General features: G+C 40.4%; 1 protein-coding gene across 1 annotated transcript in view; it reads left to right on the top strand.

Moving 5' to 3' along the window:
- The window catches only part of LOC135523435 (tetraspanin-15-like), a 33,509-nt gene that overhangs the window by 445 nt on the left and 13,468 nt on the right, over positions 1-19,596 (top strand). Inside the window, exons 2-5 of the mRNA XM_064950105.1 lie at positions 7,056-7,241; positions 10,472-10,546; positions 13,133-13,228; positions 16,431-16,547. Of these exons, the coding sequence (XP_064806177.1) occupies positions 7,056-7,241; positions 10,472-10,546; positions 13,133-13,228; positions 16,431-16,547 (474 nt within the window). The remainder of the gene's footprint in view (positions 1-7,055; positions 7,242-10,471; positions 10,547-13,132; positions 13,229-16,430; positions 16,548-19,596) is intronic.

Below are 19,596 nucleotides of genomic sequence, written 5' to 3'. Positions count from 1 at the left end.
ACCCTCTGGAAGTGACATTTTGCACACTGGCTACTGTTGCCTTGATACACACGATTCATTTGAAGGAATATCACATAGGTTTCGCTACCATAACAAACAAAAAATGTAGGCCTATAGATGGTCTCATGGAATGGCATTTTCTAGAGCATTTGCTATTTGCCAATACTATATGCTAAAAAAATGCCATGGGTATTAATTTGCTACAATGTTTGTTTTTGCTGGTGCCTCACTCCTGAGTCTATTGGAATGCACATTTTACAGTGTGTGCCGTCGAAGGGCATGTGACCGACAGTATAAGTGCTAATAAATGCCATGTCATGTTCGGATAAATAGAGGATTATGAGAAGAGTTAGTGCATATGATATCTTTAAAGTCCATCATATTTTATGTCAGTAGAATGAGATTTACAATGGCTTGTGAATAAATTGTTAGTGCACAAAGTGCACTATGCCCGCTATACTCTCAGAAAGTTGCCATTTAAATTCGTTAAACAAGCAATACATGTCTTTCATGGTTATTTTCTTCAACAGTTCAATGGAACCAATGTTTTGTGATCTTGATGGATGATCTGAATCCAAATTTACTTAAATATTTATTGGTGATCCTTAAATTGATGCTTGGCATAGTAAAGAAAATCATTGCTCAGGGGTTTTCAGTTATTCAAATAGACTGTACAGGGTGAAACAGTCCATATTTCACCCTGTACAGTCCATATTTGGTTTCAATAAAGCAAATACAGTTTAAGTTAGAAGTTTACATACACCTTAGCCAAATACATTGATTTAGCCAAATCAGTTTTTCATAATTCCTGACATTTAATCCTAGTAAAAACGATCTTGGGTCAGTTTGGATCACCACTTCATTTTAAGAATGTGAAATGTCAGAATAATAGTAGAGAACTATTTCAGCTTTTATTTCTTTCATCACATTCCAAGTGGGTCAGAAGTTTACATACTCAATTAGTATTTAGTAGCATTGCCTTAAATTGTTTAACTTGAGTCAAACGTTTCAGGTAGCCTACCATAAGCTTCCCACAATAAGTTGGGTGAATTTGGGCCCATTCCTCCTGACAGAGCTGGTGTAATTGTGTTAGTTTTGTAGGCCTCCTTATTCGCACACACCGTTTTCAGTTCTGTCCACAAATTTTCCAATGGATTGAGATCAGGACTTTGTGATGGACACTCCAATACCTTGACTTAGTTGTCCAAAATTTTCTTTCCTCATGATGCCATCTATTTTGTAAAGTACACCAGTCTCTCCTGCAGTAAAGCAACCCCACAACATGATACTGCCACCCCCGTGCTTCACGGTTGGGATGTTGTTCGCCAGCTTGCAAGTCTCCCCTTTTTTCCTCCAAATGTAACGATGGTCATTATGGCCAAACAGTTCTATTTTTGTTTCATCCGACCAGAGGACATTTCTCCAAAAAGTATGATCTTTGTCCCCATGTGCAGTTGCAAACTGTAGTCTGGCTTTTTTATGGCGGTTTTGAAGCAGTGGCTTCTTCCTTGCTGAGCGGCCTTTCAGGTTATGCTGATATAGGACTGGTTTTACTGTGGATATAGATACTTTAGTACCTGTTTCCTCCAGCATCTTCACAAGGTCCTTTGCTTTTGTTTGATTTGCACTTTTCACACCAAAGTATGTTCATCTCTAGGAGACAGAACGTGTCTCCTTCCTGAGCGGTATGACAGCTGCGTGGTCCCATGGTGTTTATATTTGCGTACTATTGTTTGTACAGATGAACGTGGTACCTTCAGGCGTTTAGAAATTGCTCCCAAGGATGAACCAGACTTGTGGAGGTCTACAATATTTATTCTGAGGTCTTGACTGATTTCTTTTGATTTTACCATGATGTCAAGCAAAGAGGCACTGAGTTTGAAGGTAGGCCTTGAAATACATCCACACGTACACTGCCAATTGACTCAAATTATGTCAATTAGCCTATCAGAAGCTTCTAAAGCCATGACACAATTTTCTGTAATTTTCCAAGCTGTTTAAAGGCACAGTCAACTTAGTGTATGTAAACTTCTGACCCACTGGAATTGTGATACAGTGAATTCTAAGTGAAATAATCTGTCTAAACAATTGTTGGAAAAATGACTTGTCCTAACCGACTTGTCAAAACTACAGTTTGTTAACAAGAAACTTGTGGAGTGGTTAAAAAGATGAGTTTTAATGACTCCAACCTAACTGTATGTAAACTTCCGACTTCAACTGTAGATTTGAGCCTGAACAGATCAAGGTTTCTACATTGTTAGGGTTAACAATATTTCTACACAGTATTTTGTTGATAATGGCTGTGTGGGCCACTACTGGGCATAATGGATTCAAATGTGGGCATCTTTAGTGCTTTCTCTACCACACATTCTCTCTCTCACACACACACACATATCTATATAAATATATATTTTATTTATTTATTATTGGCTCGGAACAACCTGCCAAGTCTGGCAACATAACAAACTTTAAAAGTTCAAGTTGGTTGGAAATATCTTTTGATTTTATTGTACACACAGTAGATTGATTATCTGTTGAACAATCAAACAGTTATTCAAAGACGGGACTGCATTCAGTGACGAATTCACCCATTGTTGTGATTTTGAGTGTTTGACAGGAAATCCTGGAAATCCTGCAGGTCATCCATCAGGAATCCTGCACGAAAAGCCTATAGTCCAATAATTATTTATAATTTCATGTTTCGTATTGTGGGCTTGTTAACACCAGGAATGGTATGTTGATTGCCCTCGCTGGTCCTTAACGGCAGAGCCATCAGGGAGCAGGCATCTACACATGTTAGGGGCCTTCAACAGGAGGCTGCTGAGGAGAGAGTGGCTCATAATAATGTCTGGAACGGCATCAAATATATGGAAACCAGGTGTTTGCTGTATTCGATACCATTCCACTGACTCCGCTCCAGCCTTTACCAGGAGCCCGTCCTCCCCAATGAAGTAGCCACCAACCTCCTGTGAACGTAAACAAAAGGCTGCATGGACCTCCCACATTATTTTCTCACTAATCTGTTGGATTTCTCCTCGCAGGCATTTCTGTCAGGGTGTTCCAGTCCGTTGACTCTATGGCAATAGTTATGCTCACAAGGCTTCAGTGTGTGCATGGATACTAGTAGTTCTGCTGATGTCCATTTTTTTTTATAGAAACATGCTTTATTAGTTTTATTTGTATTATTTTTGCTCACTGCTGATACAGTTACTAACTACTTTGCCATAGGTAAGAATGGGGAAGTAGAGATTCAGACCAAAAAATCATGCTGATGAATGTGTGCCCCTGGAGATAGTTGAGAATCCACAGCGCCATGCCGACGTGCTAGCCAATGAGCTAGTCAACGTGCTAGCCCCTCTAATACCAGATAGGTATTGGATTATGGATTTGTCAGTATTGTTTTAAACAACAGTGTGTGAATTTGCTCAACAACTAGATATGCATATTATATATTTTTTTACAGTTTGACCTGTGGAAAGAAATCTAGTATTTGCAGCAAAACGTATTATTTTACAACTCAGATATCAAAGAAGAGAAGCTAAATGCCTTTTACGGAGGCGTTTCATTTAAGGATTTGACGTGATTATCTGATGCACATGCGAGTCAATAGGTTCTTATCATTAGAAATATTCCTCAGCAATTAGAATAATTTGTGTTATTTTATGTGCCTTGAGTGTCCTGTTAAATATATCTAGTAGTGATGCTTAATGCACTCACACAGTCACTGAAACGTTCGGACTCTGACGTCAATGCTTACATCTTGGATGCTTTTAGTAGCCTGCTTTCATGCCATATAAAGTCACATAAGTCATTGAAAAACAAGTCGCTATTATCAAGAGGTTCATGAATAGAACCAAGGATGGTATTTTGTTCCACTAAAATTGGTTCTGTTAAGAGGACAGTGAGAGGACAGTGAGAGGACAGGGCAGGGTATATTTCACTTTTTGTCCCGAATGAACTCTCATGCGTACCAGCACTGTCTTTGAGTACTGCCTTTTAGATTCCGCTAATTTACAACTTCTACAACTCACAACAACTTGAGGTCATGGTCCCTTGTCCCTGCTGATATTCCTGTCTATACAAGCAGACAGACAAGCTGCCTTACCCTCTGGTGCACAATTCCACATGATCTGTTTGACATTATAGGACAGCATTTTAATGTGTTGTGAGCACAGAAACAAATACAAACCCTTACAGAAAATTCCAGTCAGAGTGCAGTATACAAATACTGCATCCAATATAAAAATAAATTACTGCAGTACTTTTTTCAGTGTAACTGCAGTTACAGTGCAGTATAACTGCAGTTCAACTGCTTCACACTGCAGTTATTCTGCAATTACTGCGTCCAAAACACCACAGTCGACTGCAGTTTCTGCACTTTTACTGCAGTTACAGCACTTTTACTGCTGTTTCAAAACTGTAAGGGAAAGGCACTGTGAGTGACAGCCATCGTGTTTTGTACGGATTGTATGGTCACTTTATAGGCCTATGGCCTGTTTACTGCCAAACTATGTTCCTCCCTTGGGTGTTTGCATTTGGATGAGGAGTTTTACCTAGCAACCACATATAGCGCCCTCCATTTGGACTAGTATCAAGGGATCGAAAAGCCTTGTACTTTCCTGTGTAGGCCTACATTGTGGTATCAATCTCAGTTCAGAACGCAGTGCCGCCTCATAGCTGTTTGGTGTGTCTCTTTCAATTACCGACCACCTGTAGCATCAGAACAGTCACAATCACAACAGCAGAGCTCAGTGTTCTACTTGCATTATGTGCACAGCCAGTTTCTTTGAATTACTAACAAAGCCAGAATTGCTGCATTGATGTTTGAAGAGAAAATCTAATTGGCCCTGAAGTGGGGAAAGCTGTCCAATCAGCTGCCTGTGGCCCACCTGCCACCTGGGGAAATAGACATTCATAGACCCAGAGACACTGATTAGTTGTCACAGGTATAAGATGTAATGAACACCGGAGAACGTCACCTTTGTAACACTACATCAGGATTACATACTGGTTCATTAGTGCTGCAGGAGTTACTATTCCCAATGGAAAATGAATACTATCACTACCTCGCAGTTGCTTTCCAACCAACAGTGAAGCTGGAAGAAAATTTGATCTTTCACTTACTGTTAAACCAATGTGTTTCTGTGTTTGCATTCATATGCTGTGAATAAGTGATTTTAAATAGATTGTTTCCTATTAACTTTCATTACTTTTCAAGAGTGAGCCCTTCTCCTTGCTGGAATTATTTTGACACTTTCAGTAAAAGATCAGATGTATTGCTTTTCTGCTAATGCTTAGCAAACTAATCAGCTAATTGAAATGGCAATGGACAGCCAATAAACTTAGTTATATTCTCGCCATGTAGCTAACTAACTACTGGAACTACACACTGTTTTTTTTCTGCAAAAATAAAATATGGGTGAAGTAGGCCAGAATCTCTAATGCGACATCTGTAGCCATGAAATGTTTTGAAAGGCTGGTCATGGCTCACATCAACACCATCATCCCAGACACTCTGGACCCAATCCCATTTGCATACCACCCCAACAGGTGCACAGATGATGCAGTCTCTTTTGCACTCCACACAGCCCTTTCCCACCTGGACAAAAGGAACACCTACATGAAAATGCTGTTTATTGACTACAGCTCAGCATTAAACACCATAGTGCCCTCCAAGCTCAACACTAAGCTAAGGACCCTGGGACTGAACACTTCCCTCTGCAACTAGATCCTGGAGGAAGTCAGGTACCTGGCTATGTGGTGCCAGGACAACAACCTCTAACTCATTGTCAGCAAGACAAAGTAGCCGAGCACGCCCCCATTCACATCACAGAGGCTGTAGTGGAGCGGGTCGAGAGCTTCAAGTCCCCCGGTGTCCACTTCACTAAGGACCTATCATTGTCCAAACCCATCAACACAGTCTTGGAAGAGGGCACAACAATGCCTCTTCCCCTTCAGTAGGCTGAAAAGATTTGGCATGGGCCCTCATGTCCTCAAAGTTCTACAGCTGCACCATCGAGAGCTTCTTGACTGGCTGCATCACCACTTGGTAGTGTTGTCACGATACCAGATTTTTTAAAACTTCGATACCAGATTTAGTATCACAATTCTCGATACTGAGACGATACAATGGCAAAAAAAAGAAAGTGTATTAGCTAAATTGACAGAATATATATTTTGTTTTACATTGAATGTGTTGATAATTAGTAGAACAAATATATATTGTGACGCCTTTTTAAAATCTCATTAAACAAAACGTATAAAATCTCCTAAGCCTTTGTTTACCAAACCTTATTTTCGGCATTTATTCAAAAAAGCCATTAATCTGTCATGTTTTGCTGCTATGTTGTTGTCTTAGGTCTCTCTTAATGTAGTGTTGTCTCTCTTGTTGTGATGTGTGTTTTGTCCTATATTTTTAATCCCAGCCCCCGCAGGAGCCCTTTTGCCTTTTGGGAGGCCATTATTGTAAATAAGAATTTGTTCTTAACTGACTTGCCTAGTTAAATAAAGGTAAAATAAATACATTCACCCATGTCCAGCGAATCATGGCGTATTTAGTGCCTACGAAACGTATACTACGATTCCCAGAGTGCATTTCACTTCCCAGGGTGCAATGCTCCGCCCAGGGCTTCTGGCTGCTACAGGCCACTGCTAGCAAGCACAGACAAAAGTAGTCTAAATATGTTGCTGTCAAGTTATGATTGCATTTCATGTTACTTTTCATGTTATTTCATGTTACTTTTGGGTTGTGTAATTATATGATAATACTCACATGAATGTCATGCTGAATATATTCATGTCATTGTCATTCAAAAATAATTCAAATTGGCATCCAGAGTGGCGCTCTGTTTTTTATTAAGTTGAGTATGTGCTCTTTATGACAGAATGTTTAAAATTAGGTGAAATAATACTAAGTTACACTATTCAAAAAGGGCATGGAACATGGATACCGGTGGGGTGGATCAACCCATTTTATAAGTAACCTTTCAGTACAGGTAACCACTCTTGTCCCCAATACTAAATTCTCTTGATCTCCATGTTTCTATTTCCGGTAGCTGGTTGGGGGGTTCGTCCTAGCCATCGGTATCTATGCGGAGGTGGAGCGACAGCGATACAAAACCCTGCAGGGGGTGTTCCTGGCCCCCGCCATCATCCTCATCGTCCTGGGGGTGGTGATGTTCATTGTTTCCTTCATCGGTGTGTTAGCCTCCCTCAGGGACAACCTGCTGCTCCTCAAAGTGGTGAGTAGGACTGGGATATTTAAATTAAATAAAAATTAACCTTTATTTTACTAGTCAAGTCAGTTAAGAACAAATTCTTATTTTGAATGACGGCCTAGGAACAGTGGGTTAACTGCCTGTTCAGGGGCAGAACGACAGATTTGTACCTTGTCAGCTCGGGGATTCGAACTTGCAACCTTTCGGTTACTAGTCCAACGCTCTAACCACTAGGCTACCCTGCCACCCCAATAGAAATCTTGAGGTTTATCAGATTCACTACACATCAGACCTGGTTCAAATACATACAGTGCCTTCAAAGTATTCACACCCCCTTGACTTTTTACACATTTGGTTTGTTACAGCCTGAATTTAAAATGTGTTAATACCCCATCATGTCAAAGTGGAATTATGTTTTTAAATATATTCAACCCCTTTGTTATGGCAAGCCTAAATAAGTCAAAATGTGCTTACCAAGTCACATAATAAATTATATGAACTCACTATGTGTGCAATAATGGTGTTTAACATGATTTTTCAATGACTACCTCATCTCTGTACCCCACACATACAATTTTCTGTAAGGTCCCTCAGTTGAGCAGTGAATTGCAAGCAGATTCAATAACCAAGACCAGTAAGGTTTTCCAATGCCTCACAAAGAATGGTACCTATTGGAGGATGGGTAAAAAATAAAAAAAGCAGACATTGAATATCTCTTTGAGCATGGTGAAGTTATTAATCACACTTTGGATTGTATATCAATACACCCAGTCACTACAAAGATAAAGGTGTCCTTCTTAACTCAGTTGCTGAAGAGGAAGGAAACCTTTCAGGGATTTCACCATGAGGCCAATGATCATGATGCTGCCACCAAGCTTCACCGTAGGGATGGTTCCAGGTTTCCTCCAGACGTGACATTTGGCTTTCAGGCCAAAGACTTCAATTTTGGTTTCATCAGACCAGAGAATCTTGTTTCTCATGGTCTGAGAGTCCTTTTAGGTGTCTTTTGGCAAACTCCAAGTGGGCTGTAATGTGCCTTTTTACTGAGGAGTGGCTTCCGTCTGGCCACTCTACCATCAAAGATCTAATTGGTGGAGTGCTGCAGAGATGAGAGAACCTTCCAGAAGGATAACCATCTCCACAGAGGATCTCTGGATCTCTGTCAGTGACCATCAGATTCTTGGTCACCTCTCTGACCAAGGCCCTTCTGCCCCAATTGCTCAGTTTAGCCGGGCGGCCGACTCTAGAAAGAGTCTTGTTGGTTCCAAACTTCTTCCATTTAAGAATGATGGAGGCCACTGTGTTCCTTTGGACTTTCAATGCTGCAGACATATTTTGGTACCCTTCCCCAGATCTGTGCCTCGACACAATCCTGTCTCTGAGCTCTACAGACAATTGCTTTGACCTCATGGCTTGGTTTTTGCTCTGACGTACACTGTCAACTGTGGGACCTTATCTAGACAGTGGTATGTGCCTTTCCAAATCATGTCTAATCAATTAAATTTACCACTGGTGGACTCCGATCAAGTTGTAGAAACATCTCAAGGATGATCAATGGAAACAGGATGCAGCTGAGCTCAATTTCGAGTCTCATAGCAAAGGGCCTTTATACTTTTTTTTAAAATAAGATATTTCTGTTTAGTTTGTTTTGCAATTTAAAAAAATAATCTTAATCTGTTTTCACTTTGTCATTATGGGGTATTGTGTGTAGATTGGGGGGGGGGGGGGAAGTATTTAATCCATTTTAGAATACGGCTGTAACTTAACAAAATGTGGGAAGGGGTCTGAATGCTTTCCAAGTGCACCACACCAACAGTGCATAACACTTCTAGATAGAAAAATAGCATGTAAGCGTCCTTAATTATAGAGATTTTCTTGAGATGGCAGGGGAACATGCTCTGACTTGAGGTGTGCGGCGTGGAGATCTGGACTGCATCCAAGCGCACTGATTGGTTGGAATTGAAAGCGACGTAGGCTGTCATTGTAAATAAGAATTTGTTCTTAACTGACTTGCCTAGTTAGATAAACGTAAAAAAGAAATGTATTGACAGGTCTGAAGGCCAGTCAGGTTAAGAGGGCCAGCCTTTTTTACAATACCATTCCATTGGTTTCAGTTGTTAAATTCGAGGAAGTTCCAAGCTGCAACACTCACTGCATGGACATGGAATGAGCCTTATAATGTGCTTCTATGACTGTGTACATTCCTTGAAACAACAGTCTTTCTCAATATAATTTCAGGTCTTCAGTGCTAGTGGCACAAGACAATTTAGCTCATATCAGTATGCAGAGTATGTGCTAAGCCATAAATGTTACCTGAAAATGTTTGCATAGCTTCACAGTTGGCTGGGTTGTTATAGCTTGATTTGTCTGCAAAGTCAAACAACCACTAATGAAAGTCCACTCGCTCCATAATTATCACAGATTTATTAATTTGGAACAGTTTACTCACCCGCGTTGACAACATTTTGAAATATGTAATCGTACTGTAGCAGGCCCTCATCCATTTAGCATTTTTCACTTTACTCTTATGAATTCATGACCAAATGAATATGAATCACATTTGAGATGCTTGCATCCACTTTTAATTAGACATCAGTACTTGTAACGTATTGAATTTGATTCCTTTATATAGTTTGACTCACTTTTGAACATGTTTGATTTTTTTTTTGTCTTCTACTAAAAGCAAGGTATTTTTACCCTAAAGAAATTCTGCAATTTTGTTTAATTGGGGAACACTTCATTTTTTTATGCTACAGTGCAGGAAACTACAATACAGGCCGTTTGAATTGAGCCTGATATTAAAAGACATTAGGCATACAATCAGCAACATCTTAGAATGGTGCCCCTTCAATATCATCAATGATTAATCAATACATTTGTTTTCCAGTACATTTGTTTTCATATATAAAAAGTTGCTGTGAAACTGGTAGAGAAAAGCAGCAGTCTAGATGTCAGATCGAACCGTTGGTTTTGTGGTTAGCAAGATACGATCAAAGATGGGCGGCAGGTAGCCTAGTGGTTAGAGCGTTGGACAAGTAACCTAAAGGTTGCATGATCGAATCCCCGAGCTGACAAGGTAACCCACTGTTCCTAGGCCATCATTGAAAATAAGAATTTGTTCTTTACTGACTTGCCTAGTTAAATGAAGTAAAAAATAAAATTCAGATCAAAAGGACTCTAACCAAATGTCCATTAAACCATTTAAACTTGACTGTTCTGTGGATGAACCTTTTTAAATGTGTTTTTTTTTTTAGTTTCTCTACACCTTGACAGTCTGTCTTATTCTGGAGCTCCTCGGTGGCATCCTGGCTCTGGTTTTCAGGCATCAGGTACTGTAAATCTCAATTATATCACATTATTGAGAGAGAATCTATGATTACGAGATTAATCTCTAAACTCAGCAAAAAAAAGAAATGTCCTCTCACTGTCAACTGCGTTTATTTTCAGCCACCTTAAACATATGTAAATATTTGTATGAACATAACAAGATTCAACAGCTGTGACTTAAACTGAACAAGTTCCACAGACATGTGACTAACAGAAATTGGTAAATGTGTCCCTGAACAAAGGGGGGGGGGGTCAAATCAAAGTAAAAGTCAGTATCGGGTGTGGCCACCAGCTGCATTAAGTACTGCAGTGCATCTCCTCCTCATGGACTGCACCAGATTTGCCAGTTCTTGCTGTGTGATGTTACCCCACTCTTCCACCAAGGCACTTGCAAGTTCCCTGATATTTCTGGGTGGAATGGCCCTAGCCCTCACCCTCTGATCCAACAGGTCCCAGACATGCTCAATGGGATTGAGATCCGGACCTTTCGCTGGCCATGGCAGAACACTGACATTCCTGTATTGCAGGGAATCATGCACAGAACGAGCAGTATGGCTGGTGGCATTGTCATGTCAGGATGAGCCTGCAGGAAGGGTACCACACGTGGGAGGAGGATGTCTTCCCTGTAACGCATAGCGTTGAGATTGCCTGCAATGACAACAAGCTCAGTCCAATAATGCTGTGACACACCGCCCCAGAACATGACGGACCCTCCACCTCCAAATCGATCCCGCTCCAGAGTACAAGTACATTCCTTCGACGATCAACGCGAATCCTACCATCACCCCTGGTGAGACAAAACCACAACTCGTCAGTGAAGAGCACTTTTTGCCAGTCCTGTCTGGTCCAGCGACGATGGGTTTGTGCCCATAGGCGACGTTGTTGCCGGTGATGTCTGGTGAGGACCTGCCTTACAACAGACCTGCAAGCCCTCAGTCCAGCCTCTCTCAGCCTATTGCAGACAGTCTGAGCACTGATGGAGGGATTGTGCATTCCTGATGTAACTCGGGCAGTTGTTGCCATCCTGTACCTGTCCCGCAGATGTGATGTTCGGATGTACCGATCTTGTGCAGGTGTTGTGACGCGTGGTCTGCCACTGCGAGGACGATCAGCTGTCTGTCCTGTCTCCATGTAGCGCTGTCTTAGGCATCTCACAGTACAGACATTGCAGTTTATTGCCCTGGCCACAACTGCAGTCCTCATGTCTCCTTGCAGCATACCTAAGGCACGTTCACGCAGATGAGTAGGGACCCTGGGCATATTTCTTTTGCTGTTTTTCAGAGTCATTAGAAAAGCCTCTTTAGTGTCCTAAGTTTTCATAACTGTGACCTAAGTTGCCTACCGTCTGTAAGCTGTTAGTGTCTTTACGACCGTTCAACAGGTTCATGTTCATTAACTGTTTATGGTTCATTGAACAGGCATGGGAAACAGTGTTTCAACCCTTTTACAATGAAGATCTGTGACGCTATTTGAATTTTTACAAATGATCTTTGAAAAACGGGGTCCTAAAAAAGGGATGTTTCTTTTTTTGCTGAGTTTATATACATGCTATCTCTTATTGGATACATTTACCTGGGCTTGTGCAAAGTTCTGATTTTAAAGGGGCAATCACCAGCTGCTACATCCATTTTTGGACATATACATTAATGATATGTACACATTTCTTCCTGAAGAATATAACTTATAAATGCCTCATGAGAGCCCAAAATATAAGCTTGTTTTACTCCAGTGTTTGTAAACAAAGGGAATGTAAACAAACACTATATAGCCTCAAGATGGTGAAAACTATAATGTTCATATCATGGATCCTTGCATGGCTCTGTCTATGACTGAGTGTTATTACATTTTTCCAGCCCCATCCTTCAGCTTTTTACCGAAACGGTGGCTGGGTGACGCTTTGTTATTGTTTCTACTGCTGATTGCCGCTTTACATTGGGGTTTATGAAACGTGTACACTACAATATGTCCATGTAGCGGGGACAAAATCAGTTGTGTTGATATCAGGCATGGATATTAACCACACATTTGATATCAGATTGCCACTTGTGGTTTCCATGTAGGCATTTTCAAATGTATTGTCTATGATATTCCAATTACCATTGCGTTTTGAAATTCTGGCCTTTACATTGTTAAGCCACAAACTTCTGAGAATGTGAGACCCTTAATTTGATCTGCTGATATCAATAATACAAAATCAAAGAATTAACATTTTTTTCTTGTATTATGACCCTTTCCTGATGTGTCAATGACAAGAACAAGATCAGCGTGATAAGCACACTTCCATTTGATCTGTATTGGTAAACGTTTAAACAGCAATGACTAGTCTAATCTGTAGAGAGAATTGCCATTTTCAAAACTCAACAGTAACTAATCCTCCAATGGTCAAAAGTCAGGATAATTTTCAATCAATAATTCATGACTGAAATTAGGTGATTTTCATTGAGAGGAGGAATAAAGGGAGAGTGTCTGTCAGTAAAGAGTTCCCCATTTTTTTGAATTATTCAATTGTTATAATACTGCCTACACACTAATATCTCAATCCTACAGTCTTAATACATTTCACCCTCTATTTTACTTTTCCACCATAGACAGTGGATCTCTTAAACAAAAACATTCGCAAAGGAATGGTGAATTACTACGATGATCTGGATTTCAAAAACATCATGGACTTTGTTCAGAGAAAGGTAAGATTTCTGTTTGAAAAATAAGTGGATTTTCTTTGAAACTGTTTGGCAACTTTTCCCTCCATTTCTGTTGATCAAATGTAATTTGGGATTATTCACTTTGTGACATGATGGTTGGCCAACTCAAGGGCGAAGAGCAGTTTGTAATTAGAAGATTCCTACTGGGTTGGAGGGCGATGGATGCTGTCCATGCAGCGTTTGGAGTTCTCATTCTCAGACCTAACCTTGACCAAATGTGTTGAACTCTTTTTCACCAGCGACCCTGCTTTGAGTTGAGTACACAGGAGGACTACTGATGATCGAAAAGTCACCTATGTTTAAATCAAACACAAGCAATGGGATTTATTTTGAGCATTATACTCAAAATATTTTATTCCATGAGCAACACCAAGCCATTTTGTAGGATGGAAAACGTTGAAGGAAATAACTACTTATTTCTGTGAATGTTGGAGGACAGGTCTGTCTCCCATAATAGAATCTTAATGTGTCATTCTGTCTCAATTCTCTCCAACTGTTACGTGTTTGACATATCCTGAACCACGTCAAACACAGGAGCTTTGAGAATCCCCACTGAGGAAGGTAGTGGTGTTAGTTTGGACTTGTTGATGGGAGGTAAATCAATACAACTGCATTGAGTGAATGCTGCTGTCCCCTCTATAGCCTTGAAAACCCTTCCAGGTCAATAGAAAGGAAAACTGTTTCTAAACTGACTATTGAATAAGAGTTTGTAGCAGCCCCCCCCCCTAGGTACTTTGACAGGGTTTTCACAGATATTTTTTCTCTTAAGTGCAGGTTTATGGTGAGATGTTGAACTGCTTCAGATTAGACAGTGTTTGAGTCTACGTTGGACTTATTTTTAGAGTGCGAGGGAGTAAGTGTAGTTCAATATGCTTTTAACTCGGATGCGTTTCGCCAGCCAAGTTGGAGACGGCCTCTGGAAGTGGTCACTCGGATGGAAGCAGGTTCTATGGGGAAATGATTGTGTTGTGTACCGTAGGGTGTCTTTCATGATGGGTTTAGTGGCGTCCGAGGCACAGCTTTTTAGGGAGACGTGACTTTCTGCCACTGGATTGAGACATCTGCAAATGTATTTGCATGAAAAATGTTCACTTCACAGGACTGTGAAAAGGTACACTATTAAAATGAGTTTGCAACCACATGCAAAACATTTGTGAATGTTCAATGACAGTCTTTACGCTTTTAAGCAAAGGTCTCTGCTATTCCAAGATGTTGCTTATGTATCTAATGGCTGTAATTATAGCAGGGTATTTTAATAGCACTCAAATGGATGCATGTATCTCAAGCCTCTTTGGCAGAACCCTAGATGGCTGAATTAGATTTCTAGCTCGCGGTGTGATATTTCGCATCAAGGTTTTGCGTGTGTCCAAAACAAACATTTAACTTTTAGCACAGGCCGGTTTTTGTTTCTTGATCTCTAGAGTAGGCCTAGTATTGCTTTATCTTGGGTTAGTTCCTACACTCTTATGTTAGTCTGTACTGCCTACATGGTCTCTGTGGTGAACCATGGAGTTGGTGCATAGCGCTTGTAGAATCTGCTGGAGAAAAGGTTACTTTCTAATCTCCTTAAGCACAAACAAGCTCTCTCTACCTCATGTGCTTGTAACTCAATCAAGTCAGAGCCACTCCACCTCATTAATTCTCCATCATTACAATCATGGTGGGGGGGGGGTTCTTCAGGAATAAATATGTTCATAGGTAAAGATGCCCTGATTTCTAAACGATTCTCTTACAATCTCAATTTAAAAAGCCACTCTACTAAGAGTGTCTAGTTTACTGGAACTAGCTAAATGCTGAGGTAATTACCCTAGCTGCATTTGAGATGCAGAGAGACATTCAAATGAGTTGGGGGCATAGGAATCATGCTGCTCATAAAAAATAAATAAAAAAAGCAGACTAATATTTATTCATACATTCCCCCATGAGAGCAGTTGGCTCAATGAATGAATGCAGAATAGTGAATATCCGTATTATTCAAGAAAAATATGGAATTTACCTCCGTGTTAATTTTGATCCCTTCACTGAAACTTTACAGGGTTCTAAATGACCAAATGATGTTTCACACCCATCATGCTATCTGGCAAAGTACACTGAAAACATTCAGAGAATCCTATCCAGCTAATTGAAATAGGTACTAGCAAATTGCTCTATGTGTTTTTAAGAGCCTTTTTAAGGTATGAGATTTGAAGACAAAACAGACCCACAGTGTGTATCTCAGCTCTTGTAAGTTATAGTAATTGCAAAAGCTCCGCGTGTAACCAACCGTGCTGTACCAGAGCAGAAAAGTTAGAAATTGTACTTGAAGTTCAAACTAACAACGATTTAAAGCCCTTTATAAGGCTATAGTTCTATGCTTCAAAAATAATGTATAAGCAAATGTCATGCTAGAGTGTGGTAAAGCTGAGTTATGCCACTTGTTGTGCATGATGTAAGGCCCTGTTAACATATTGGATATGTGTATCTATGTAGGCATAAAATAGTTTTTGACCACTTAATTAAGGCTTTAAAGTTGTGCGTTTTTAAAGAGGGATCAAGGTATAGGCCAGGGGCGTAGCGCAGTTTGGAAGCGGTTATAGTTGCGTCTTTCTGGGTAAGTCTCTAAAAGCTTTGCACACCTGGATATTACAATATTTTGCACATTATTTTTTTTATTTTATTCTTCAAGCTTTGTCAAATAGTTAACCATTTTCAGGTCTTGCCATAGATTTTCAAGCAGATTTAAGTTTAAACTGTAACTCGGCCACTCCGGAACATTCACTGTCTTGGTAAGCAACTCCAGTGTAGATTTGGCCTTGTGTTTTAGGTTATTGTCCTGCTGAAAGGTGATTTCATCTCCTAGTGTCTGGTAGAAAGCAAGCTGAACCAGGTTTTCCTCTAGAATTTTGCCTGTGCTTCATTCTGTTTTTTTTTTATCCTGGAACCCCCCCCCCCCCCCCAGTCCTTAATCATTACAAGCATACCCATAGCATGATGCAGCCACCCCTATGCTTGAATATATGGAGAGTGGTGCTCAGTATTGTATTGGAATTCCCCCAAACATAACACAAAGGTTTTTTGCAGTATTACTTTAGTGTGATGTTGCAAACAGGATGTTTTGGAATATTGCTATAGGCCTACCATTCTATAACTGTTTTGATTGTTAATACAACTATGTTTGTTTCTGTCTGTTGTTCTGTCTTTACAGTTCAAATGTTGTGGAGGGCAGGAGTACAAAGACTGGGAAGTGAACATGTACCATAACTGTACAGCTCCTGGACCGCTGGCTTGTGGAGTGCCTTACACCTGCTGCCTCGAAAACAAGGTCTCTGCTGCACTTCCATCGAGAGCTCATAATGCAAATTACAATATAATAGATTATTTAAATCCATTTTAATGCAAATTTGGAGGGAAAAAAATATAATAAATCTGTCACAGTACCCAACCAAACACACATGACAGGCTGGGAGCAACATAGGGTCAACTCGGCAGAGCGGTGACCGTGGAGCAGTTTTGGGGGGTTGAGTTTCTTGCTTAAGGACAAAACGGCAGTAGGTAGCATAGGGGATAATGATGCCAGCAACCCTCCGACTGCAGTTCACTCTGGCCTGCTTTTATCCATCAGCCCTGTGTTTCAAACCAATAACCTTCCAGTTACTGGCCCGCCTCTCTAACCTCGAGGCTACTGTTTTCTCCAAGTGACATAAAATTTCACAAGTTCACATTTTCTTCTGACAAGTGTCTGGTGGAAAGAACTGAATCAGGTTTTGGTTATTTACACTCATAACTGAACTGTTTAGCCTTGTATTGTTTCAGCAGAGAATGTTTTATTGTCACATACACCGGTGCAGTGAAATGTGTTGTTTTACGGGGTCAGCCATAGTCATATGGCACCTCTGGAGCAGATTAGGGTTAAGTGCTCAAGGGGCATATCGACATATTTTTCACCTTGTCAGCTCGGGTATTCGAATCACCAACCTTTTGGTTACTGGCCTAACGCTCCAACCGCTCAGCTACCTGCCGCCTTATTGGAGACCACATCCATAGCAGCACTGCATGTCCCCTAATACATTTGCATACTTGTCGAAAACTATTCATCAGATTTTATCTCTGTATCTCTAGATGCCTCCTATGACATTTGTTCCCCTCTGTGTTGTTCTGAGCCCTACATTCAACAGTAGGGTCGTTCTTGAATTGCGGTGGCATTTTGGCATTGCGTTCTTTTCATTGTAATTTATTTGGGTACCTCTTCCCATTCTAAATCGACTATTGTTATCATGATGATAACGTTGTGTCACCAGTAGGAGTAGTAACACCAATAACAAATAGGTCATTGAGGATTTTCTTAAATGGAGGCCACAGATGCTCAAATCTAAGGTAACCATTTCAAAATAGTTTACTAAAGTGATATGATTTAATCATTTTGCTCACAATATAATTTCTCTTAATTTAAATTGAGTAACACCAAAAACACTTATTTAGGCACACCAAATGATCAATGGAATCCTCAAATGGATGACCTACTAGAAGGCTGGGATTAACTCATGCATTTCTTTAGTATAGACCCCTCGTCTGATAAGTTTGCCACTGGCGGGAATGCTCAAGGTCCTTGTATACCTTTGTAATAAGTGATTTGTCAAGGTAGTTTTTTATTTAACATTTTACTTAACTAGGCAAGTCAGGTAAGAACACATTCTTATTTTCAATGACTGCCTACACCAGCCAAACCCTAACCCGGACAACGCTGGGCCAATTGTGCGCCGCCCTATAGGACTCCCAATCACAGCCGGTTGTGATACACCCTGGAATTGAACCAGGGTCTGTAGTGATGCCTCTAGCAATGAGATGCAGTGCCATAGACCGCTGTGCCACTCGGGAGCCCCTGGTAACACCAATGACAACTTGGATATATATTTGTTTTAAAGTATTTTAATAGCTTTATTTGCTTTTATTGAGCTATACAATATATTGTTTATTTTCTAGCATTTAAAATAAATATCTCTTAATCTGAAAAATGTCACTAGAACTCATCACTACTGCGACAAGCCAATTTGCTTGTCCTTAGTACTTTAACCAAAATATAGGTTTTGACCAAAATATAGGTTTTGAAGTATAAAGGACTTGCATTATGTTTTATTATTGATTTAACAGTTCCATATAAAAACAAACCAGTCATTTTAAAGTGTTTTTCATTGTTTCTGAGGCCGAGGGGCTCAAATGCCATCACAATTCACTATCACAGCTTGCAATACTTGCAATTGTATAGCTTTTAATTTATCTGGTGAGAGGCAGCAGTCAACATTTGACTTGTTTTAATGTCATCAACCATTGCCAGAAGCATTCCACATGGGGAGAGAGGGTCATCGGGATCTTTGTTAATCAATATCATGGGGCTGTGATTTGGTTCTCAGTCATAGCTAAATAGAAACATTTATTGAAAATATTAATGTTGTGAACTCTGACCAAAAAAATCTGACTGTGAAAAAAACGTTGCATTATTCATTTGCTGAGAAAGCAATTGAATGTTTAAGTACGGTACGCACAATCCACCAATCAGCAGGCTTCCGGGACAAGGTAGCGCGCCAGGTGAAGTTAGGTCAGGGGTGCACAGCTGCAGTCAGAAAAGCAGCACTGGATCATCAGCTGGAACAGGTGGACTGGCAACAGGAACTGCCAGGAATGATCAGGTCAGGCTGTCCTCGGGCACGGTGCGCCGGCCCTCTGGGAGGGGAGACGTAGCACTCACAAAACATGGGTCTGTGGATGTGAGCCTTTACCATCTCTCTCTCTCTCTCTCTCTCAATTCAATTCAATTCAATTCAAGGGCTTTATTGGCATGGGAAACATGTGTTAACATTGCTAAAGCAAGTAAGGTAGATAATATATAAAGTGAATATGTAAAGTAAACAATAAAAATTAACAGTAAACATCACACATACAGAAGTTTCAAAACAATAAAGACATTACAAATGTCATATAATATATATATATATACAGTGTTTTAACAATGTACAAATGGTAAAGGACACAAGATAAAATAAATAACCCCCCACCCCTTTAGAAGAGGCTTCCTTCTGGGACGACAGCCATGCAGACCAATTTGATGCAGTGTACGGCGTATGGTCTGAGCACTGACAGGCTGACCCCCCACCCCTTCAACCTCTGCAGCAATGCTGGCAGCACTCATACGTCTATTTCCCAAAGACAACCTCTGGATATGACGCTGAGCACGTGCACTCAACTTCTTTGGTCGACCATGGCGAGGCCTGTTCTGAGTGGAACCTGTCCAGTTAAACAGCTGTATGGCCTTGGCCACCGTCCTGCAGCTCAGTTTCAGGGTCTTGGCAATCTTCTTATAGCCCAGGTCATCTTTA

Source organism: Oncorhynchus masou, chromosome 31 (genome assembly GCF_036934945.1).
Source record: "Oncorhynchus masou masou isolate Uvic2021 chromosome 31, UVic_Omas_1.1, whole genome shotgun sequence".
NCBI classification, from domain to species: Eukaryota; Metazoa; Chordata; class Actinopteri; order Salmoniformes; family Salmonidae; genus Oncorhynchus; species Oncorhynchus masou.
Note: the sequence above shows the minus strand (reverse complement) of the source record. Positions and strands in the feature narration are given on the sequence as shown.